Genomic DNA, 25212 nt, shown 5'->3' on the forward strand with positions numbered 1-25212 from the left:
GAACATCTTGATAGAGAACGTTTCCCCTCTAATGAGCCTGACGCAGCAAAAATTCGAATTACTTGAAGCTCCAAAGCAGTGCGGTTACCACACTGGGTGGGAAACCAAAAAAAATAGTAGTGTTCGCTCTCTTTTCTTTTCCTTACCTTTCCAGTAGTACAAAGGCTGCTAATATGTTGTAAAAATTTTACCATATAAAATGCATAGAAAGAACTGGCAATATTTCAACACCCCGTGTAAACTGAGAAATAAACCTGGAAAACTGAGGCAGCAATATTGCAGCTCAACAAACAAAGACAACCTTTAACATATTGAAAAAGAATTGATGCCCACTACATGTTTAAACTGTAATATATCTAGGAAAATTTACTTGTCATAGCTACCTGTAAGACTTATTTATGAATAATAACTACCTTATTTTTTATTTAATTTTCGTAACTTTATTTTTTCAAAATTACATTTCATAACTGGTCCCGTAACTTTTGAAATACATGTACCTCTCTATTCTCCCTCACTACACATTTAAGATTTATCATCTTCTCCAACCCTAAAAAAAAATTCCCTCTCCTCTCTCTCCTTCCCCTCACTACCGCCTCTCTCCCTCCCTTACTCTATCTCCAGTCTCTCTTTTCCTTCCCCTCACTTACCCCTCCCTCCCTTCTCTATCTCCACCACCCACGCCGCTGTCAACACCACCACCACTATTACTACCATCTCCATCTCCAAACTCGAAAAAAATCTTAAGGTTCTAGTTCTTCAGATCTGAACTTCGTATGTTTTTGTTCCATCACCTACCCTAGATCTCATTTTCTCTTAAAAATCAGAAGAATCTTACAATAGTAGCAGTAGCCATGGTCGACGACAGAGTGCAAAAAAAGAGCTCTAACAACAGTGAAAGACGACGGAGTGAAGATTTATTAACTAGTCCAATTGAAAGTCTTTATCTCCGGATAACGTCCTTTTTGTAGCAACCTGAAACAACTCGCTTCTTTCCCATAAGAACACCATTGATGAGAGTTTGGAGCTTCATGCCCACCAAGTGTTTGATAAAATGTTTCAGCATATTTCAGTGTATTAACAAACAGTACATTTAATTTTCAGTATATTTCAGTACATTATTTCGCTGTATTTCAATGTATTTATCTTTTTTTGGTGTAGATATAGTGAATGTTCCAAATATAGAGCCTATTTTTACTACACTTTGTTTTCACGGCTTTTGTATTTCGCTGTATTTCAATGTATTTCTGCATTTTATATTTCTAATTTATGAAACAGTTTCTGATATATTTCATTGTATTCCATTGTATATACGCATACTACAACTTTATATTTTCTTAAACAATAAACCATATTTCATTATATTTCAGTGTATATTTTTCTGTATTTGGAAGTTTTTAGATCTTTAGTTGTTTTTTAATTCAAAAAGTTTTGATTGTGATAAAAGTTGAGAGAGATTCGTTAGCTTTTATGAAAGAACAATTGTTATGCGTGATTTATGGGAAGTTTTAAATTGAATCCCATAATTTTTTTTTAAAATAAAAATTGTTCCATAAATAAGGCCTGATTTTACTCTTCAGTGATTTGTGTGAAATATGATTGATTTAATTTAACTTAATATTTAAAAAGGAAAAGACTGTTATGTTCCAAAAATATAGCCTATTTTTTCTCTCAGAATTTTTTTTAAAAAATAGAGCCTAAATTTACTCTAACGTGTTTTGTATTTCGCTATATTTCACTGTATTTCAAAAATGCGAGATACAACTGAAATATAATCAAAAGCAGCTACGAATTGTAAATCTTCAACTTGTAGCTATAACTAGTTAGAAGCTATTAAAAGATAGTTATTTGTGTAAGTTTCACATATATCTAACCTAAAAAAGCAAAGCAAAGCATATACAGTTACAAGGTAATGGGTATTTACAACATGGTTGACTCTACCCAAAAGAAAGCAAAGGAATAAAGAATGACCGGGCCAGGAACTGCAAAGGCTAACTCAAACGCGTTTTCTCCTCATCGTTCTATGTAAATGCCACGACCATGCAGCCAAGGATGTCATAAGGCCAGTGCCGATACATGACCATAAAATAACCACCCATTTCGGCATTGGGTTCGGAAATAATCCTGAAAGAAGGGGTCAAACATCAAGTGGAAAATAGTTAAACGTTAATCCGAGCAAGTAGGAGTCAGTTTTATGAATCATCATTGTCATGTCGCTCCATTTAAGTAAAAATAACATGAAATAATCAACATACTCTTTAAATGAAACTTCATAATGGCGTACTTACCATGTCCAAACTTGATGCAGATTAGGAGCTCAACAATGCAGATCGCCAGTGAAAGCCAACAAAATGCTCCCACCTTTTTCACCGGTTTTCTGAGTATGATTGTAGTAAATGTAAAAGTGAGAAATAAAGAAAAATTGGAAATAGTACACATCTTACTTTGTAATGTTATCGGTAGGACATACCTATCCTGTAGGTAAGAATTGTACTCGCGGATTGTTGGTAACGCAATTAACCACCAGAAAACCAACCTATACACTATAAGAGGATTTCTTGGAGGAATCCAAAGAGAGAACTTTAAGAAGAATGTATTTAACTCCACAGTCAAGAATACAACACAGAGACTGAGGACTTGAATAAACCGCCATGGACCTAGAAGGGGATGCCATTCATCTTTATCCCAATGTGCTGGAGTAAATTGTCCAAGTGTTCGCTTGACCTATAATAAAACAATAACAAAAACAAAAACAGAAGTGTACGTGTTTAATAATTAAGCCATCTGTCGCATGCTACCATATAAGCTGTACCGGACATGTATAATGCAACCTAGCATATCTGATATTCCTCAAAAACCGAACAGATTTTACAACATAGCAGTTAACAGGACATACCTTGCCCATGATATTTGGTTGCCTGCTTATACCAACCCACTCGTATGTTTTTCCGTCAAAATACCGAACAGTGCGCATTCCAGCCCATATACCTGCATAAGCAATCAAAAAGGTTAACAGACTTAAACCACAGAGTAAAGTATGCAGAAAATATGGAATTTAATGTTTTATAATCATGACTATTCCTTGCATTCCTTACAACAAATAAAAGCAAAAACAAAAACAATATTCACATTGATTGCCAGAAACCCATAACCTAGTTATTTAAGTCAATATCAAAATTTTCTTCTGAAAGGTTCAGGGGGGGACGGGGAAGCACCGTCACAAACTGAAGGCAAAAATCAAAATACTTTCTCCTTCCCACACTTAACTCTTCCTTTCAGCATTGGTCCTTATTTACCAGGTTATATAACCACTTTTTACTCCACCAAAGGCAATACTGTACCTCAACATATTGTAAATTCACAGCAGACCAAATAAAAAGAAACAACTTCAATGATAAATGTGATGAACTATATCAATCTGGAAATGTTTTTAGAACTCAAAAGAACAAGCACCTCAACAGGCAAGTAATTGCACATTACCCCTTTGATTAAATAGAAATGGATGGAAATTGAGACACCAGCCCATCCGATCGACAATGTTACTTCCTCAGTCCCACTTTATGTGAAGGTGTTTGACTGGGCACGGAGTTCAAGAGAGAAAGAAAGACTTTTGAAACTTGTAGTCTATAATTAAAAAAAATTGTGGCTATAAATCATTTCATTAAGGGTAAAATGAGAAGTTTGAAATTAAATTGTTACCTTCCTTTTTGGTAGAGTGCCTCTTTCTATATTTAGTAAGTTGGCACTTCAAACACCATACATGGCAACTTTTAAACCACAAAATTCAATGGACATTTTAGTAGAAAAAATTTTGTGGCTATAAATCATTTCATTAAGGGTAAAATGAGAAGTTTGAAATTAAATTGTTACCTTCCTTTTTGGTAGAGTGCCTCTTTCTATATTTAGTAAGTTGACAATTCAAACACCATACGTGGCAACTTTTAAACCACAAAATTCAATGGACGTTTTAGTACATTACACACATTAATTTAGAACCACAAGATTGAAAAGTCTCCCTATATTTCTTAAACTCCATGTTCAGTCAAACTAAGACACTTCAATTGAGATGGAGGGAATACTATATATGGAAAGATGTCATTCTTTTTGGGACCGACTAAAAAGGACAGAGTGTCACATAAATTGGAATAGAAGGAGCACATTATAATACGACACATGTTTGGGAAACCAAACACTCAACAGATTAACAGTCGAGAATATGAGATCAATTTGTTGTAACCATGTCAAGAATGTAAAGTTTATGAACACGCAAGGCAATGGCTTCAAGATTCTCACCGAACCAATTGCAGATCAATATGTCAAGAATAATGCTGTCCCACCAACACTCGTTGAAGTTTGGTAACATGTGGCGGAAGGTAAGCTGAAAACATAAAAGTTTAATGAGGACAGAAAATACTGAACTGCTCTCAATTGGAAAACAAAAAGCTGAGAGAGGCTCTGACCTCCATCAACTCGAATCCAATGGATAAAACCCACAAAAGAGGCTGATTACGAATCATGATGGCCTTTCCCCACCACCCTATGATATGAGCCAAAACAAACTCATCAAACAGTGTGTCCTACAAAGCAAATATGCAATCAGAGCGGCTGCAGAGTCCAGCAGCTTGTCCAAGAAAGCAATACAAGATTTTGGAAAAACAAATACAAAGGGCAAAAAGATTGTGAAAGTAGATATCATACATAAAGATTCTTAAACCTGTTTGTGGGAATTTCAGCTACGTAGATTCTGCAATCAGCACCATAGGATCTTTCAGGTAGTTCTGCATTGTAAGTTAAACTAGGTTTAAGCTATAACTCACATGGCAAAGCAGATAAACAGCAAAAGTTTAGGGCAAGTTACACATTTTCCCTGTCAGCCAAAAATAATTACATTTGTTGCCCATATATACAAAAAATATACACTATTATGTATCAAAAATGTATCTTTTATGTATATTATACGTTAATATACAAAAAAATATACATTTTCTGGCTATTATTTTGGTGGGCGGCTATTTATGTCAATTTCTCTAAATTTAATGAACCGGTTCACTCAAAACTGCTATGATGAACAGGCCAAAATTCTTACCAATACCGAGATCAGGATGCAGATATCTCATAAATTGCTGAGCATCATCCCGCTTCTGAGGAAAAGACAACAAAGTATTAATATCACCCAACAACAACGGAATTGCTGAACTATAACTAGATTGGATATCAGAAAGGAAACTGAAGCTACGAAATATAACGATTGAATCATTTTATTCATTTATACACTTGGGAAATATGAATTCTGCCAACCAACTCACCTGAAAAAGCAAAAACGTCAAAGCAACAAGATAAATGACAGCCATTCCATGAACCAGGCGCCAAATGGCAGGATGTGGCCTAATGAGCACCCTGTAATGAAGAACCTCAAAGACAAATATGGTAAAGGACTAAAGTCCAAAAATTTAAATACATATGGCAACATAATTTCATGCCAGGAGGAGGAAAAAAGAAGGTGAACTCTCAACCTCACATTCAAAGCCTACAAGAAATAAACAACTTAGTTGACTGACCAAAGAGGAGTTAAAAAGATAACTCATTCTAGCACGTTCACAACCAAAAAGCAAAATAATAAGATACTTTATTCCTGCTCAACAAGTAGAAAAATAAAAGTGGAGATAAAACTCGATAAATAAAATATAAATGGAACAAATGTGCTCCAGCATTGGTAGTTTTTTTAAAAGGATCATTTTCACCAATTACATATCAAAAACTGTCCGCCATAAACATCAGTGACTACCAACTCCTATTTTGAGCTATAAAAACAATTTTAACCAAAAATATGCAAAACACATAAGAACTCAATAAGACCCCCCAAGAGAGAGAGAGAGAGAGAGAGAGAGAGAGGGGAAGCAGCAACTTACGTCGAGGGGGCTTGCAGCAAAGAGTAAGCAAGATACACCGCAATCATAGCCCAAACACCCCTAACAAGGGGAAAAAGAAAAAAAACTTTCATTGTCTACATTATGAAGAAAAGGGATTTGTTTTCCTGGTAAGTGAAAATATAAGACAGAACCATAATACTCACTCTATTTCATTTCATGTGGCAGGATTTGGAGCAGAAGAGTCAACTACTTAATTTCAGTGTAAATCCGGACATAGATTCAAGTTTTTTTAAAAATAAATTTTAAATACTTAGAAGCTACATCAGAAGTCTTAACTCACAATAGTCGATCATTCAAAATAGTTTAAAAAATAATTAAGAAACTTGTGGTAAAAGAATAAGCTATTTTGATTCCTAAATAGTTACAGTGCCGCATAAAATGGAACAGAGAGAGAGAGAAACAAAAAGTGCACACCTTTTCACAGATGCCACAATATCACCGGAAGAAGTGTTTTGTGGACTGAGAACTCCACTTGCCCAACTGCAATCATGATAACATAAGAAAGTCAACGAAAATACAATTATTGGCTTTACAAAATAGGAAAACTTCGTAATAGCAAGCAAAACTAAAAGAAAGGAACGAATAGTTAGCAAGTAAATAGAAAGGCACCCTAATTGAAGTCTCCCGTGTGCTTTTGTTTACAACAACCAACTTTTGGTAAATGAGAAATTCCATAAAACCTGCACCAACTGGGTGCGTCATAACTCATACGTACAGCAAAAGGATTTCAATCTCCCCTTCTTTAACTTGTAACGAGTGTATGAAATCAGAAATGGAGTTTACATCACTATCAAAAGACAATTTACACCAAGATTTTAAGAACTACAAAACCCTTCATTTGAAATAAAAGTTGGCTCTATTTTTATCCTCAAAGAACCTATATAGTTCTTTTCTTCCACACGGCCCAAAAAACTCAATCTTAGTAAGACCCCAAACACATGAGAACATAGCGAGACTCTTCAACTATGTATTACATTGGCTGTAGAATATTAGGAAAAATCTCATGCGAGCAAAATAGCATAAAGGACTTAACAATCAGTAACGAGCATGGCATCATATCTAACTTTGGACATGCTTTACTCCGCCAAAGCATTGGGATCAACAAGACCTCAAAAAACGTTAAGAGCAAGGATTTTCCTTTTGGTTTTTGATTCAGGTCAATTATAAGAATTTTGTTTTACATATTCCCAAAAAGAAGAGAACTTTTATATAATGATCACCAAAAGGAAAAATAGAAAGAAAAAAAAAATCTACCTAAATTTTATTCAGCAACGAAAACAATTAGGTGATTTTCCCTTCATTTTTAATATACGATAATGGTTAGAAGGTAAAATTCGAACTCTCTATGGCAAAATATTTCTCAGAGAAGAAGAAGAATAAAGAGAACGAATCACAAGGTATAAACATATGGCCAAAAATTAACAGAGAAAGATAGAGCAGGCCTTGCGCCAACTATCCAAGTGAAATCTTGTGATTGACAATTTATAACAAGTTGTATGTATATGTGGCTACATCAGCAATCACATTCTCAAGAGAAGTTTCTAGATAGCCAAAATGTATAATGCAAAACTCAGTAGGCCCCAGGGCTTAGTTCAAATGGGAAAGGTTGAGGGACTTGTGACTTGGGTCAGAGGTACGAACCAGCGCATGCGAACTAAGCCTGGTATTTAAGTGGACAAGGGTAAAGGGGCGTGGCGATTATCCTGAGTTTCAAGGGTTGCAGTAGCTCCTAAAGATTGGCTCCAGACAGATTTCTCAGGCATAAAAAAAAACTCAGGTATCTGTACCTATATCATCCACAAGAACATCTTGACAGCGTGCAATGTTCTAAGTGTCTTAAAAACGTCTTCCCCGTCAAAAGGGGTACCGAAGAGTAGAATTCATATTATTTTAGTTTATTTGTCCTTCCACTATTTCTTTATTATGCACTCATATATCAGCACTAGCATTAGAATCGCCAACTATGTTGAATCTAAAGTAATTGGACCTTTCCATGAGGAACCATGCGAGGCTCCAAATGCAGGATCTCAGATAAAAGGAGAGAACATATACAAGTAAAAAAAATTCCAGCTCACTTTCGTAGCTGAGATTGATGTTTCTTGGACATTAAAAAAAAAAAAGCAGTAGTCTAAAGCTTCCATTCGTAATCCTAGTACTCTAGCGAGTCATATTATACCAAAACAAGTAGTTTAAATATCAGAAAATACTATACATTGACGACACAGAATACCGTATGGACATCTGAAAAACAGAAGAAATGACACAAGAACTTAGATTTCTTTTAAGTAGGTGTTTGGTCATAGGTTCCAAATATTTTTCACTTTATTTAGAATTTATGAAGTTGGGATTACAGAGTTATGTTTGGTTATACTATTTGCAAAGAAGAAAAAAACAGCAACAACAACATATCCAATTCCAAGTTGGATTTCAAAATTTCATAATCAAACATCATAGGGCCAAACGGCTCCTAAGAATCCTCTCATATTCCGAGTCACTTATCCAAAAAGATAAATTCCCTCATAGTTGTTCAGAGGAACTATTTTAGAGCATGTTCATTAAGAAACTTACATGAGTAAACATGCACCAATAAGTAACAAAGTAATAGTGTGAGGTTTGTTCGCCCAGGCAGTCCATGGATCCAACTCATCATCAATATTCAATGTGCTAATATCACCATTTTGAACAGCAATAGAATTCCTTTTGTTACCCTTTCTATGCCCATTAGGCTCCATAGGCCTAGTCTGCTAGAATTCAACCTCTTCAGCTTTTCACTGCACAAAAAAGATAAATGGGACTTTAATTACCAATTGATATAGTGATTTTAGGAGTGTAAAATAATGAAAACATTTAAAAGAAGCCATTGAAAATCATAGTAGGATGCTTCCTATTGGGCTCAAGCTACTATAGAGCCTACAAATGACAATATATTTTTATCAAAGGTACCTTCAGAAATACTACAAACTTACAACAACAACATACCCGGTGAAATCCCACAAAGTGGAGTCTGGGGAGGGTAGAGTGTACGCAGACCTTACCCCTACCTTGGTAGAGAGGCTGTTTCCGGTAGACCCTCGGCAAGAAATACTACAAACTTATGAAAACTAAATTATTACTGCATATCCTAGAAGGGTAAGTAGAAATCCTTTGGCAACACGAGGATAAAGAAGTTGGGATGTATAGGAAAAGCAAACACAATCTTTTTCATGAGAATAGTAAACTAAAAGCAAACACAATCTAAAGGAAATTTGCAAGTAAAGATAGGAATCCAAAAAATAAGTAAAGGAAGGGTTCCAAACAAATCTCATACCTAAAAAAAAATTAAATTACTGAAAGAAAAGGTAAATAACTAACACATAACTCTTGGTTCTTCAAGGTTTTAGTTTGCTATTCATGTCACAATTTGACCTTAAAAATATAGAAGCAGACAGAATTAAAGAGAAACTCCAAAATTAACATAAAAATTATTTCCTAGTAAATTATTCTTGAATTATATTCAGCTTCTATGAGTATAAACCTTCTCCAGCAAAATAAAAGAATGACCAAAATTTAAAATCTAGTAGTCCCTAAAGTTAACAAAGAAATAAACTAATGCAATACAACTTACTCACCAAAGTAACCTCTTTACTTAAAGAATTTAGAGTTGACTGTTAGTACAATTACTGTTGTAAATCATATTTGTCATGCCAATTAACCAAAAAAACAACTAAACAACTAATTCTTTACTAATATAATCCACTAAACCACACAATTCCAACCACAATTGATCATTTCCAATGCATGTAACTAACCAAAAAAAAAAAAAAAACTTAACAAAAAAAAAATACAAAAAAAAACAAATCTTTTTCAATACCCAGAGACAAAAATGGAAATTGGATTGTAACTAGCAAAGCAAAAAAATCACTAATTATAAATCATATTCATGATGCCAAATTAACCAAAAACCAACTAATTCTTTACTAATATAATCCACTAATCACACAAAATCCAATCAAAACTGATCATTTCCAATGCATGTAACTAACAAAGAAAACAGAACTTAACATAAAGATGAAAAAAAAAAACAAATCTTTTTCAATACCCAGTAACAAAAATGGAACCTGGAGTATAACTAGCAAAGTATAATCAAAATCAAACAAATTTAAAGAAAATAAATACAACCTATAATTCAAAACTATCCAAAGTATAACATACACAGTGCATGCCAAAAAAAAAGTAGTACGTTATTTAGTTAACATTAATATATTCCATTTGCATAAATACATTCATATATACATACATAAATCTATTTTTAGAAGGAAGCAATTAAAAAAAGTATGGTTTAGAAAGAAAAAAAACTTACGTAGAGAAGACAAATAAAATGAAAAAGAAAAGCTGACAATCACAGAGAATCGTGGCCGTTGGATCAAAACAAGGGAAAAAATGGAGAAATGGGTATTGTAGTGTAGTTAATTAACTGTGTTAACTAAAAAGTGAAGCAAATTTATGGAGATTTTAATGAAAAGTAGACAAAAAAAAAAAGATTGATTTTTTGGAGAGAAAAAAAAAAGAAGTTAAAATTATACTACCTTTTTTGACTATAGTTATTAAAATTATATAAACTATAAAGTAGTGGCCAAAGGCGGTGATTTTAGAGAGAGAAAGAGGGAAGAAGAGAGTAGAGAGAGAAAGTTCGGTCTTTTTTTTTGTTTTGGTCAAAAAGGGTGAGATTTGGTTTGAATGAAGAGATTGATTATAAGGTATAGTATTTATTACTTACTATTTGTTATGGTACGGTAGTTATTTGGAAAATTACAGGTCGGAGGAATATTTATGTAAAGGTTGATTGTGTTTTTGGTCCCTCAATTATTGATGAATTAAAAATACTTCTTTGGTATTCGAGGAAGAGCGTTTAACTTTCAGTTAATCAAAATGTGTACTTTTTTACTTGTCCATTATAAACTATGCATATTCTCTAAGAAATAATAAATGAAGTGTATGTTTTATTATGATATTCATATTAATTGGTGTATAATTTCTTAATGGATTTGGAAAATGCTAAGGATAAAACAGGAAAAAGAAATTATTTTTCTCTTGATATGCGAAAGTAGACGAAAAAAGTTGAAATATATTTTTAGAATAATGAACAAATAAAAGTGAACGGAGGGAGTAGTAAGTATGTTGTATTTGATTGGTTATCAAATATGAAAAGTATTGATGGTCCCTTGGTTATTTGATAAATTTAAATTTTTATTCTTATGATATATGACGAATCATGTTTAAATTTCTTTTAATCGACATGTGTGTTTTTATTTCCTTACGTAGGAAGTTTGTTGTATTTGAACTACTTTTAAGATTATATTCCAGTCAAATACTCCCTTCGTTCACTTTTACTTGTCCATTATGGACTTTGCATACCCCTTAAGAAATATTTTATAATTGTATTGGATTTGAAAAATGATTTGGAATGAGTAATTAATACTAAGAGTAAAACAGAAAAAATAAATTATTTTCTCTTGATATGCAAAAGTGGACAAGTAAAAATAAAAATTTATTTTTGAAATAGTGGTTGAATTAGCAGAACAAGCTTTAGCGAATCACGTTGTCCACGATCCAAGAATTCCTATGTGTGAGGTTGAACAGGTACGCCTAATTATATTCATTTGTGAATATTCATGAGCAATTATGATAAATTTGTAAATATTCACAAATTAAAAGATCAAAAGTGCATATTTTAATGAATTGAAGATTAAGTTTTACTTAATCAGATATCATAATGACTAAAATTATAATTTATCAGTAATTAAGGGATCGATATTGTTATTAACGCTTTATTTAAATTAAGATTTATAAAATACCATTTTTCGGATATGCCGTATTTAAAGGGATAGGATTATGCATGTACTTCAGGTATATGCTTCACAGTTTGGCACCTGTACTGTCCTTCGAAATGACAAAAGTATCCTTTACATTGGGACAATAAGTTTTGGTAACGTTTGTCTTCTGCTTTCTAAAATTAATTAATATATTTTGAATAGTATCATAGAAAATGTTTTCTTAGGCATTTGTAGTACTACATCTAAAAGAATTAATTAAATGCTGTGGTCTTTAGCAGCATTTCAACACTTTAAGATTTTTAGTAAAATTACTGAATAACGTGAGTTAATTAGATGTGTCGAACAAAAGACTCGTTACTTACTGTTGCAACTATGCAACGAAAAATATGGAGTTACTCTTATTTGTTGTTTGACTTATGTTGGAAAGATTGAAATTTTTCTTGATTTGAGACTAAAAGTGACTTTTTTTATATCACAAATATTGCTTGGGATAATCTCTTTAACACTGTGTACATTCAAACTTTATAAGTATGTTCATTTTTTTTTCCTTACCCCTTCTTGTTATTGGGGTAATTATGAACTAGAAATAGTTTTTAATCTAAAAAATATAGTTAACTAGCAAATGTGAATTACATAAATAATTTTGAGGAAAGTAATAGTGGTTTGACATTATATTGAAAATTATTTGAGTGTCTCTAATAGTAATGGTAGCACAGTAAGCTTTCTGCCTAAAAAAATTCGGAAGGTTTAAATAGGAGAAACTAAGGATAGAAGAAAAGCAATGAGTAATTGCATTGATACAAAGAGGAGGAAGAAGGTAGGAAAATATTTTTTTGTTGGCTTGCTATTCGGTGTCAGACACTTATAAGGGGTACAATTGAATTTGAATTCGCGTCCAGAAACCTCATATTGGGATAAAACGTTTTCTAACAAAGGTGACTCCATAATCATAGCTTGAACCTTTAAAATGAAGAAATATTTATCACTCCATCACAATCTTATTTAGTGAAGGAAAATGAGTTTGTGTTAGCTTTTAGTATCTCTCACTTATGGAATATTCTTGGAGATTGATTTTATTTAATAAAAAAGATGCTACTTGGATCACCATGATATTATCCCAATTTGATTTTGGTTGAGATCAAAATCAAAAGGAAAAAATACATATATATAGAAAAAGGAAGCTCATGTATTTATGGAACTTTCATTTCTTCATAAAATTACATAGGTTTTTATTCAAAGGAAAAAAAACATGAAATAATAAATGCTTTTTTATAAGCCATATAAGCAAGTTATTCTTGCATCCTTCTCAGGAAAATATTGGGCTAAACGGCTCAAAGATACTCTTAACATGATGTGATATTGTTCGCTTTGGGTCAAGTCCGCACGGTTTTCCCCAAAGGTCTCATATCATTAAGAGTATCCAACTCCTTATAAGTAGCTCCTTTTTCTTTTCAGCGACCAATGTGGTACTTTGTTCGCACACCCAACAATCTCCCCCTCGAACTAAGTTCCACGTGGCTCATTATCATACCACGAGTCAGAGATTCAACATGTCTGTGTGCCACCCACACTGTCAGAGTATTTACGGTCACCGAAGCCCAAAGGCTGTGAATGCGTCTTCAAAGCTACGGGTAAAAGTCACAAATCGGCCCATAGACGGGCAAAGGCACTAAGTCGGGCCCCACGCCACACTCCGCCATCTTCATACTTGTCCCGCCAAACCATTGGCTCTGATACCAGTTGTTGGGCTAAACGGCCCAAAGATACTCTTAACATGATGTGATATTGTCCGCTTTGGGCCAAGCCCGTACGGTTTTTCCTAAAGGCCTCACATCATTAAGAGTATCCAACTCCTTATAAGTAGCTCCTTTTTCTTTTCAGCTACCAATGTGGTACTTTGTTCGCACACGCAAACAATCTCCCCCTCGAACTAAGTTTCACGTGGCTCATTAGGTTTTTGGGTTTTCCCTTCCTATGTGGAATTGGATTAATAAAACCCAATTCAATTTGGACCAGGCCAATTTTGCCCAAAATTTCCTCTATATATAGGATCAATTTAGGTCTTATTTTCAGAACACAAGAGTGAATTCATAGCAGTCATATAGAGAGAAAAACGTGAGAGAGAAAGCAGATTTTCGTCCAGAAAGTTTCTGCTATAGCAGTCCACTTTAAATTGCGTTTCCCAATTCGTTAACCGTTGGATTGTGCTGAAATTTGAACTGGGGGTTCTCAACATCTGGTTCTTCGATTTCAACAGTGGAGAACAGTAGCTGGTTTTTGGGGGTGATTTCTCTCATTTCTTCACTAGTTTTGATGCTATCTTTTATGTATTGTTGCTCCGTGCTTGGCTTTGTTGTTGTAGCCATTTGGAGAACATTGTTGTAACTCTTGTTGATTATAGTGGAGCTTTTGTGGGCCGGAGGTCCTGTGGATGTTTCCTCTTCACCTTGAAGGGGTTTTACCACGTAAATTTGGTGTCTCTTCCATTCGATTTATTTTTGGTTGCTTTGCTATTTTATTGTTGATATAGCTGTTGCCTGGATTTCCGTTTGTGCTAGTGTTTATTGTCTTCTCTTGGTTCAAATAGTGTGAGAAGTTTCGACTTGGGTATTTCTTCCGCTGTTACCTCGTTGTGCAATTTGGTTATTGCTTGTTTCTTCCCAACAGAAAATACAATTATACCATAAAATTGCTTTAGATGTCGTATTTTTTTTTCTCTAAATCTCCCTTTGTAATTTTAAAAGCATATTATTCAAAAAAAATATTTTCCCTCAATTCTTTCTAAACACTAACTAAACTCAATTCTAAAAGCTTTCTCCATTTGCAACCAATTTTTGTTATTTCTGCCTACTTCTTTATTCATAGTATAAAAAACATTTCTCTTTTTCTTCCTTTTTATTGTTTGGGAAGAAAATATATATTCTTTAATAGTGGGTGCTAAAATGGAGAAATTGGACCAATTAGTGGATTTATAAATAGGGAAAGTTGGTAATTTTGGCTTAAAATAAGGGCACAAAAACCAAATATAGGGTAGTAGGCATAGTGCTACTAGGCTTATAATCTTTTAATTGCAATGGGGCCCAAAATTCTATTTACTGAAGTATTAAAGCCCTTTAGCATCTGTAAAAGTACAGAACAACCACTTCTATTTGGTAACAATTAAAAAAACAAAAAGGTGAGAAATCCCAAATAGGAAGAGACAATTTATTGTTCGTCAACTCTTTGCTCAAGTGCTTATCATCATTATCTTTTCATGCTCATTTGCTTTTCTTTCATTTTTACGCCCTTAGTCAGCGGTCTGGGTTCGAGTTCGAGGGCGGAAAATTATAGCAAAAGTGCATTCTCATTTAATGAATTTTACTCGACACTAATTCAAATTAATCAGGACTCAATGCATGTATGGAACGCCGAATGAAAAATAAAAACTAACAATACATCACTTTTTAAATAGAGATCAACTAAGATGTAACTTTTTATTTTAAAAAATAACAATCACACAATTAACACTAGATAAAAATAAGTAGGAATTAAAAAAAATATATAATTTGATTACTCTAAGAACAGGTGAAAAACTTACGACTAAAAAAAATAAAAAATTTACATTTCAAATAATGAAAGTACATATAAATTGGAGAGTAGGAAGTACAAAATCCCGTTCATATTATCTGTCATTTAAAACCTTTGGGTACCCTTAAAAAGAACATCCAATAACCTTAATTAAATGAGTATTCGTTACACAATCATTTTATAAATTATCAAATATTTTGAAATGTATTTAATTTGTCAAAACAATTAATACTTTAAAAGGAGTAGTATTTTAAATTGAATGTTGATCAATGTCCCATATTCTTGAAATTTACACATTTTTTTTGCACGGATTTCCCTTCTTTTGGGGCGGTCTTTAATTTTTGCCCCTCAAATTGGTGATCTTTAATATTTGTCCATCGCTTAACACCCAAAGGTCTTGCGTTCGAACCCAGGCTCAATAAAAATAAAAAAAATCGCAGGGCATAAGTTGGATTCACAAGATATAAGTTGGACTCTAACTTATGCTTAAGGTAAACTTTTATCCAAAATTAGACCTTATTCAGGCCTAACTTTTTCCCAAAGTTAGACCTCAAGCTAGAAGTTTGCAAAATTCCAGCAAAACTTTTTTTTTTCCCTTAAGGCAGAGTTTGAAACAGGCATAAGTTGGGGTTATGCCTTGTGATTTTTTTTTAATTTATAACTAAGCGAGAGTTCGAATCCGAAATTTAAGAATTTTTAGTGAAGGGACAAAAATTAAAGACACCCAGCAAAGGAAAATCCTACAAATTGCCCAAATTTACATAACATGGGTGCCCCCCTCCCCCCTCCCCCGCAACCCGGAGTGGGGTAGAAGTGAGGACAAATCAATAATATTTATAATTTCCAAAATTGTAGAAAATAAGAATAAAAATTCATAGGGAACAGTACCCACATGGTGGAATGGTTTTCAATACTTGATGAAATGGGGAAACAGAATAGATTATAACGACAAGATTTAATTGTTTTTGACCAAAATTCATAGTTGACCCGTATTTGATTTTCGAGAAGGAAATTATGTTCACTTATAATCTAAATATAATAGACTAATTAAATCTACATTCATCATGCACCACAACATATGTAGGAATTTGTATGCACTAGGTAAAATACTGGCCATATACAAGCCATATTTTAGCATTTAGTGGCAACACCACACTGTTATTATCATGATATAGCTATATCTTCTAGCTTTAGTTTTGTCTCCTTGTAATAATGTAAATATTCTTTCATATTATTATTGTATAGGAATTGTAATTTTTGGCAAAACAAGCATGAACAATGGGATTTTTTTTCTAGTTTTCCGCCCCCTAGTTATACATGTTTTGAGGTCTCGATTAATTTAATCACATCGTATAAGGTTTATTAAAGAAAAACACTTCTTGCCAAAATTTGCACATGATCAAGTTGCATATGCATGAATAGAACAAGGGGGCAAAGGCATCTAATTTAGTTAAGCTGAATATTCTTTACTCATTCCTGTTTTAGTTTTTTAATCACTTTTGAAAAGAAAGCAATAAAGAATACAAAGTACCAAACAGTAAATACTAATATATAGGATTTAGACACTAAGACAATAATTGTTGGATTAATCTCTAAGACAAATAAAAGTTGTTAGCTTTAATAACTAATCCATCAACATTATGGCCTTTTAATTTCTTGAATACTGATCACAAATGATTGGCCAAAATAAACAGGTTGTCTTTTTTTTTTTTTGGTCAACTAATGAGCTAGGCTAGAATAAGCACCCTTATTCAAGTAGGAGTAATAATCACATATCAATAGTAAGTAATAATCATATATTAATCTTCATCCATTTGTCGCATCTACCAAATTAAATAATAATATATTTTTTTCAGACTGACAACTCCTCCATCACCATATGTTGTTGAGATTTTGACCAAAATATCTTGTCCACTTATTTTCAAAAAATTCTTTAAAGAGAGTATCAAATTTGAGATCCAAATCAAATATGGACCAGATTTAGAACAACTAAAAGATTGAATCCCCCATCCCATATAATCCTTTCCAATTGATAATCTTGAACCATTCAAGTGCTTTTCTTTTTGTGTGTGTGGTGTAGGGAAGTACTATCGAAGTTCTCAATTTTGCCTACAAGTGAGATGGAACGAGCGGATAAAATCATGAAATTGACAAGAATGACATTAATAATTTGGATATAATCTTTCGAAATTAATATTTCGAAATGAGTCAAAAATACTAACTTTAAAAGAAAGAGTTTATTTTGTATTCTTTAATGATAGATTAAGCTAACTTCATAAGAAAAAGAAAGGTTACAAAGATGGAAGAAAAACAAAACTTTCTGGTCGAGTGAGTCTATTGCTTCTATTCATTCTTTTCAAGTGTCTCACCCAATACATGAAGATCAAACAAAAATAAATGTAAAATTCTGACATATATATTCCGTGTTCCTCCTCTTACACGTCTCAGAATTGACCGAAGTTATGAGGTAAAATAATATTCAAAGAAAAAGAAATTTATCATGTGTACTATTTTTTTCGACATTTTCCATATCAATATCTAACTAGTAAACGTGCACCTAAAGAGATGCAAAAAAGGGAGACAAAATCTATTAGAAATGATCCACAAGCTATAGTTTCAACAAAAAACGAAGAGGGAATAAAGTGTCAATAGAGGTGAATTCGTAATTTGAATTTTATGAGTTCGAGTTCAAATTTTTATCATAAGTTATTTGATTTACTAAGTTCGAAATCTATTTTTATATGAATTTAATGAATTATCTAACTCATATACAAAATCTGAAACCATAACTGTTGAGTTTGGACGAAACCGTAACTAATGCACTAGGTCCGTCCCCGAGTGTCAAAGGTTCTTCTTTGCTTCAGCTTTTTAGTGTCAAACTCAAATGAAAATTGTGACACTAACTTTATTGTTATTTGGAACTATTGATTTGTGAATACGAATGTGACACTATTCCTTTTGTGCCCACATTCCACTTAACCCCACACGCATACACCACAAAGACACACATGCAGAGACAACAAGTAAAACATTACAGCCAAATTATGACAAAGATAGTGGTGTCTTCTCATACAATATTGTTGGTCCTTTAGTTCATAAGGCAAACATACCTACGTGGTTTTATACTAATTGATTTTCGTGAGCGAAATGCAGATAATCAGATGCAAATTTAGGGCGAGTTTTGGAGATTCTAACTGAATGAACGCTTTGGAGCAATGTTGTAACGGTAACGTTATTTCCGTGTGACCTAAACGTTGCGGGTTTGAGCCGTGGAATTAGTGACTTATGCTTACACTAGAGTAGACTGCCTACATAATACGTTCTTGGGAAGCTGCCCTTTCCCGAATCCTGCGTGAACGCTAGATTCTTTAGGCATCGAGCTGCTTTTTTTTTTCCTCGTAAATTCAACTGGATGCATCACTTCGGTTTGGTTTAAATTATTTATTTATACATATACAAATTTGCTCATGTACTATTTGAAATTGCTCAATTTTGTCATCAGATATATTTTGATCCATTCATAACTTTGATTTTAGCAAATCGTCTCGTATTTGACCTTGCCATCAACGAAGTTCCAACGTGAAATGGAGGGACCTCATATTTCCGAGTTCTTTGATAAAAAAGGTCCACATTTGTCCCTCAATTTCTGATTATGATTTGAAATTACCCTCAAAATGGAGCTCCATTAGAAGTCAACAACAACAAACGAGATTGCTTCCTAATAGTGGGAGGTAATATCAGACAAACAACGGGAGGTTGAAAACAAAATGAGTGGATGGTTGTGAAGACCAAGCTACACAAAGTATTAGTAATTGTGGTTATGTAATTTATCCAAGAGGATATTTGTGTATGGGATCTAGTAGAAATTCTGGGTCTTTTTTATCTACGAATCAGGTATTTTTTAAGTACAAAAGGGGTCATATCTTCTCATGACGGATTGGTGAATTATTGGACTGAGCTAAATTTGAACCAGCTAAAAGTTCAATAGAGCAAAAAATTGCTCGAATACGGATAGTACATAAATAACAAAAACATATCCAGTGAAATCCCAGAAAGTGGGGTCTGGGTAGGGTAGAGTGTACCCAGACCTTACCCCTACCTTGATAGAGAGGTTGTTATTGTAGACCCTCGGCATAATGACGGATAGCACATAAATAAATTTAATATTTTTTCTTATAAAAAAATTAATCTCGTTGTAAACTAGTTAAACTTTGAATTCTGAATTCACCTCACAAACACCTAATACATTTGTATAAAAAGGCTTAACTAAGAGGAAAAAAGGTCTGTTTTCTGATATCCAAACAATGACAAAAGCTCTGGTCTAATAGACAAAAACAAGATTTCATTAAAACTAAAAAAAAAGTAGAAGACAGGAAAGAGCAGTGACTTCACTTGTTGTCTCAAATTTATATGGTCAGATTCCATTTCTCTCAACATTATTCACCTAATCTATTTGCATGATTCCGACAGCTAGATCAATGTCGCATTTCGAGGTACTATTTTTATTAATTTGTTATCTTTTTTTGCATTGTTGCCAGTGACGGAATCAGGACTTTCACCAAGAGAAGTCAAAATATAAAAAAGTAAATCCACGAAGAACCAAGGGTGTCAATATGTAATACATGTACATAAAAAGTAAAAATTTACCCGGCTACACAGTGTAATTTTCCGACGAATACACCCCTCAACCTCATGTGGCTCCGCCACTGACCGTTGCTTAGAAAAGAATGAAATTACAAAGAAGTGGTCCAAAATTCCTACATTTTTGTAATTAAACCAATTGAGTCTCACATTAACTACTAGAAAAAGATGGTACAGGATTTCTAGAATGAATGGACCACTCTCAACTCTCAAATCCAACCTAATAAATCAGTCTTTTAGATTGGACTCTCCTATTCAACCTATAACAATTATTAATATAGTGTGGTCTACCATGACTTAAAGTTGTGGCCTATTTCGAGCTTAAGAGTGTTAAAAGTAGTAGCCTAGATTCAAGAAGGAAGCCAGTTGTGAACAATGTGGTCGTTGATCCTTAAGCAAGACAAGTATAACGAACCAAATTGAGTCTCAACATGGATTTCACCAACAAATTGGTTAGAGGTTTATAGATTGAACGGGCTCTCCTACTAAATAAGATAGTTTTTGGATTGGGCTCTTTATTTCATTTTTTGAAGTTTGACTATCCGATTCAACGTGTAGTAATTATATTCCACCGTGACTTGGAATTGTGGACTATCTTGAGCGTAGAATGTCAAGAATAGTTGTCTAGATCCAAGAGGAAAGCCAGCCATGAACAACGAGGCTGTTGGTCCTCAAGTAGGAGAATTGTATTTGTACCGAACCAATTGTGTCCAACATGGATTTTGTGAAGAGTTGGTAAGAGGTTTATAAATTGAATGCGCTCTCCTACTTAAGGCTTAATACCTAGATGAACCCTTAAACTTGACATGTTTTGTAAGATAGACATATAAACTTATAAGGTGACCAGATAGACACTTAAACTTACTCAAAGTGTATTTTTCAAGTTTTTCAGTTGTTTTGAAAACAAAAACGATATTTTTCAAACACTCACAATTTTCATGGCCAAACAAGCCCTAAATATATCACAAAATATTTTTTTTTAAAATGCAAAAATAAGGCAAATGCATATACATGAGACTATAAATGTGCACTTAAACCAATAAATACTCGCTAGTCGCAATTTTGCAGCTTTCAATTAACTCGGATTTTTTTTTTACACTTGAATAATTAAAAAACAATAACTTTAACCAATAAAAATCCTTAAAAAAAGAAATTTCAAATTAAGAAATTTCTAAGTTCAGTATTTCAAGTGTAAAAGAAATTTCAAATTAAGAAAACTGTAAAGCCGAGAAGAAAATCCTTAAAAAAAGAAATTTCTTAATTTGAAATTTCTTTTTTTAAGGATTTTTATTGGTTAAAGTTATTGTTTTTTAATTATTCAAGTGTAAAAAAAAAATCGAGTTAATTGAAAGCTGCAAAATTGCGATTAGCGAGTATTTATTGGTTTAAGTGCACATTTATAGTCTCATGTATATGCGTTTGCCTTATTTTTACATTTTAAAAAAAATATTTTGTGATATATTTAGGGCTTGTTTGGCCATGAAAATTGTGAGTGTTTGAAAAATATAGTTTTTGTTTTCAAAACAACTGAAAAACTTGAAAAATACACTTTGAGTAAGTTTAAGTGTCTATCTGGTCACCTTATAAGTTTATATGTCTATCTTACAAAACATGTCAAATTTAAGGGTCTATCTGGGTATTAATAAGCTAGTCGCCGCGTTGTGCTTTTCTGTTCAGTCTACAACACTAGGTTTAGTGTTAAAATACTATGATGTGTTAAGAGACACCATATAAACATGAAGATAGGTAATGGTACCCTACTTGTATCCTATGAATGTTCTATCAAAGTGTGTTTAGTTAGTGTTGATATATACCAGGGGACTTGCTATGGACAAAAATGTTTTTTGGACCACAAGAACTTGAAAATAGGAGAAAGTCTATATTATTGCCCCCCCCCCCCCCCCCCCCCCCACCAGCACCACCACCACAATTGTAATCCTGTCTTTTTTTCAATTAGGTTTTTACATTGTAGTTGACTCCAGTATCATTTCAAGAGAAAATTCAGTAGGCTAAAGGCTAAATATAGTATTAGTGAGAAGGTCAAAGAAAAGGGGATCAATTTTAACTTCACTATAGGTACATAAATGTATATAAAAAAAATACTTGGGGAAAAATGTATCTAGAAATTTGTCTTTTTATTAAAGATCTGATTCTAAAAGATACTGAAGCATAATTCAAAGATGCCAAATCAAGATGGTTATTAAAGTTCATCAACCGTATATTGCGAATTGCCCTTTTTTTTGGGTGGTATTTAAATTTTGCCCCTCATATTTGTGGTCTTTAAATTTTGCCCTTCGGCTAAAACTCATAGATTCCGGGTTCGAACCCCCGCTCAGTCAAAAATTTAAAAAAAAATTGCAAAGCAGAGTTTAAATTTCGCTATGCCCCCTCCAGCAGACTTTTAATCATGTTTAACTAAAAGTCTGCCGGAGGGGTCAGACTTTGCCTTGAAGCATATATACGTATTTTTTTTTTAACTTTTCAAGGTAAACTTTTAGTAAGTTTTTTAACTTTTCAAGGTAAACTTTTAGTAATGCCTTAACTAAAAGTGTGCCCCATAAAACATAACTAAAAGTGTGCCCCCTAAAACATAACTAAAAGTATGCCCCATAAGGCGTAAGTTTTCCTTAAGGCATAACTAAAAGTTTGCCTTATAAGGCAAAGTTTAAATTTTGCTATGCCCCCTCCGGCAGATTTTTAGTTGTGTTTAACTAGAAGTCTGCCGGAGGGGGCAGACTTTTAGTTGTGTTTAACTAGAAGTTTGCCGGAGGGGGCAAACTTTGCCTTGAAGCATATGTATATATATATATATATTTTTTTTTTTTTACTTTTCAGGTAAACTTTTAGTTATGCCTTAACTAAAAAGTGTGCCCCAAAGACATAAGTAAAAGTATGCCCATAAGGCGGAACTTTTCCTTAAGGCATAACTTAAACTTTGCCTTATAAGGCAAAGTCTATGCCTTAAGAAAAGTTCTTGCCTTATGGGGCATAATTTTGTTATGCCTTAACTAAAATTCTGCTCCATAAGGCATAACTAAACTATGTCTTAGGAAAAATTCTGCCTTATGGGACAGACTTTTAGTTATGTCAGATCCGGCATAACTTTAGCTTTTCCTTAAAGATTATATGCTGGATCCGGCATACACTCCCCCAGTCCTGCCTGGCGAAATTATTTTTTTATTTTATGCATGAGCGGGGGTTCGAACTCAGAACTTCATGTATTCACCCACCTTTCCAAGCAAAGGGCAAAACTTAAAGACCACAAATATGAGGGGCAAAATTTAAAGACCATAAATTTGAAGGGCAAAATTTAAAGACCACCCCAAAAGAAGGGCAATTCGCGCAAAAACAAATGTATTGAATATTAGGGGTGTCAAATTTGGCCCAAAAGGTGATTGCCCGCCCAAAATTGTATGGGTTAGGCTCAAGATAATTTCACATTGGGTTGATTTTAGCCCAACCCAATATAGCCCATTTTAAGTGATCTTCAACTTAGCCCAATACTAGCCCAATTTTAGCCCCGTTTTAAGATTTACTTAAATTTGGATTTATTGCTTGAGTTTACTCTATTGTGGTTCGGCCCTTCCCCGGACCCCGCGCATAGCGGGAGCTTAGTGCACCGGGCTACCCTTTTTTTTTTTTTTATGTATCTTATAAGTTTGTAGTGTGTTTGATATGAAGGGAAATATTTTTTACAAAAAAATGTTTTGCTTGAAAATATTTATCACCGAAAAAGTTTTCCTCAAAAATATTTTCGAAAAATCCGCGAAAATATTTTTCGTGAAAAATGTATTTCTAGAAAATATTTTCCACGAAAATATTTTTCTAGAAAATAGACCCTTAAAAAAAATTGGGTCAAGTTGGGCGGGTCATGACCCAACCCATTTCAGCCCAGGTAACTTTTAAATCAATGTTAGCCCAACCTATTTATCACCTCAGCCCATTTTGATTGGGCCAATTTCAGCCCAACCCGCCCATTTGACACCCTTATTATATCCACTTGCATAGGAATTGATTTAATCAAACTTATTAAGGATGTGTATGAGGAGAACTTGCTCATGAATATGTCCCTGAGGGCCATGGTGCACAATGCGAAACTCCATAGGTAATGGGAACTGCCTATAATCTTCTCCACTTAAATACCGGGTACTTAACTGCAATAAAATTCAAACTTGTGACGTGCAAACAATTGAAAAGGAAAACAGAACACTGGATTCAATTAATCTGAGAAGAATTAGAAAGGAAGATAGACCTTCTTTCTTCAGAAGTGTTTAAAATACGCACTAATTTTATTTTGATGGTAGTGTCTGGGCAAGCTTCTACAACATCTCATGCCAAACTTGTATCCCCCTTCTCAATACAAGCTAAACGTAATTAACACTACATTAATGCAGTAACGTAGCTAATAAATTAAAGTAATAACTAATCCATCAGTTTAGTAGATTAGCTGGAAGTTCACCAAGTTTTCCCACTCTTTCTTTTCTATATATGCAATATGATCCCACAATGAACCTCCCTTCACAAATCCTCCAGTCTTTGACATTTCAATTCCTCCTTGTTCAATCTATTCTCAAATGACTCTTTGGCACAGTCAAATATTTATATTTAGCGAATTTATTAATACAACCAAAAGCTACTTAAGTGACGTGAACCCTCATGTTACATGCTAAATCCGCCTTTTTTGATATGCAAAATGAAGCAGCCTATGACGATAAGTCCTTCGACACAAGATTGAAAGTTTAGCATATATAGGATTAAAAGGCAGGAGTCAAAACTTCCTCCTCCTACTGAATTACACTGCCTTTGACATTTCATACAACATTTTGTCCAAATAAAATACAATCTAACTCAAAAGTATTGGGCCAGTACAAAAGAAGCTGCTTCTACTCCCATCAGCCTGAACTCTGCAAAAACAAAACCGAATTGAGAGTGCCATAAATCTGCTTTGGGCAGCCTTCTTGGCGAGCTTAGCTTGTTTTTAGATTGCTATACTTCTTGATTCAGAAATGGCAGAAAAGAATGATGGACTAACCTAACTGGTATGCCACTCCTCCCTGTAAGCTGATCAACGAAAGATAATTGATTAGAAAAAGAGCAATTATGTGAAGTCAATAAATTTAGCAAGACAAAGCAAAAACTTTTAGCAATGTAGGAACTAGGTACAGAATCTGCAGTAATTGCGATCGCAAGGGAGTCCAGTTTCTGATGATAACTAAGAATAGTTTCTCAATAACCACAGATGCTGTGAGGCTGAAAGGATGCTG

At 33.6% G+C, this 25212-nt stretch overlaps 2 protein-coding genes across 6 annotated transcripts in view; both read right to left on the minus strand.

The window, feature by feature from the left end:
• Positions 1–1769: 1769 nt before the first annotated feature.
• Positions 1770–10631, minus strand: LOC132641674 (CDP-diacylglycerol--serine O-phosphatidyltransferase 1-like). Of its 5 annotated transcripts, none has more exons than XM_060358737.1 (13): positions 10493–10631; positions 8496–8698; positions 6342–6407; positions 5907–5966; positions 5304–5394; positions 5084–5138; positions 4696–4775; positions 4458–4574; positions 4291–4375; positions 2894–2985; positions 2468–2721; positions 2286–2374; positions 1770–2121 (listed from the first exon to the last, which is right to left on the minus strand). In XM_060358737.1, the coding sequence occupies exons 2-13, from the start codon at positions 8657–8659 to the stop codon at positions 1994–1996; spliced, it is 1281 nt and encodes a 426-aa protein (XP_060214720.1). In that variant the 5' UTR covers positions 8660–8698; positions 10493–10631; the 3' UTR covers positions 1770–1993. The 5 variants fall into 5 exon arrangements, with proteins under 5 accessions (XP_060214720.1, XP_060214717.1, XP_060214722.1 ...); XM_060358734.1 differs by lacking the exon at positions 10493–10631 and adding an exon at positions 10267–10479; XM_060358739.1 differs by lacking the exon at positions 10493–10631 and adding an exon at positions 10204–10219.
• A 14036-nt stretch (positions 10632–24667) lies between these two features.
• Positions 24668–25212, minus strand: part of LOC132641675 (uncharacterized) — a 5507-nt gene continuing 4962 nt past the window's right edge. Inside the window, exons 3-4 of the mRNA XM_060358740.1 lie at positions 24981–25009; positions 24668–24852 (exon numbers count right to left, since the gene is read on the minus strand). The gene's annotated coding sequence lies outside the window, so the exon portion shown is untranslated. The remainder of the gene's footprint in view (positions 24853–24980; positions 25010–25212) is intronic.

This window comes from Lycium barbarum, chromosome 5 (assembly GCF_019175385.1).
Source record: "Lycium barbarum isolate Lr01 chromosome 5, ASM1917538v2, whole genome shotgun sequence".
NCBI classification, from domain to species: Eukaryota; Viridiplantae; Streptophyta; class Magnoliopsida; order Solanales; family Solanaceae; genus Lycium; species Lycium barbarum.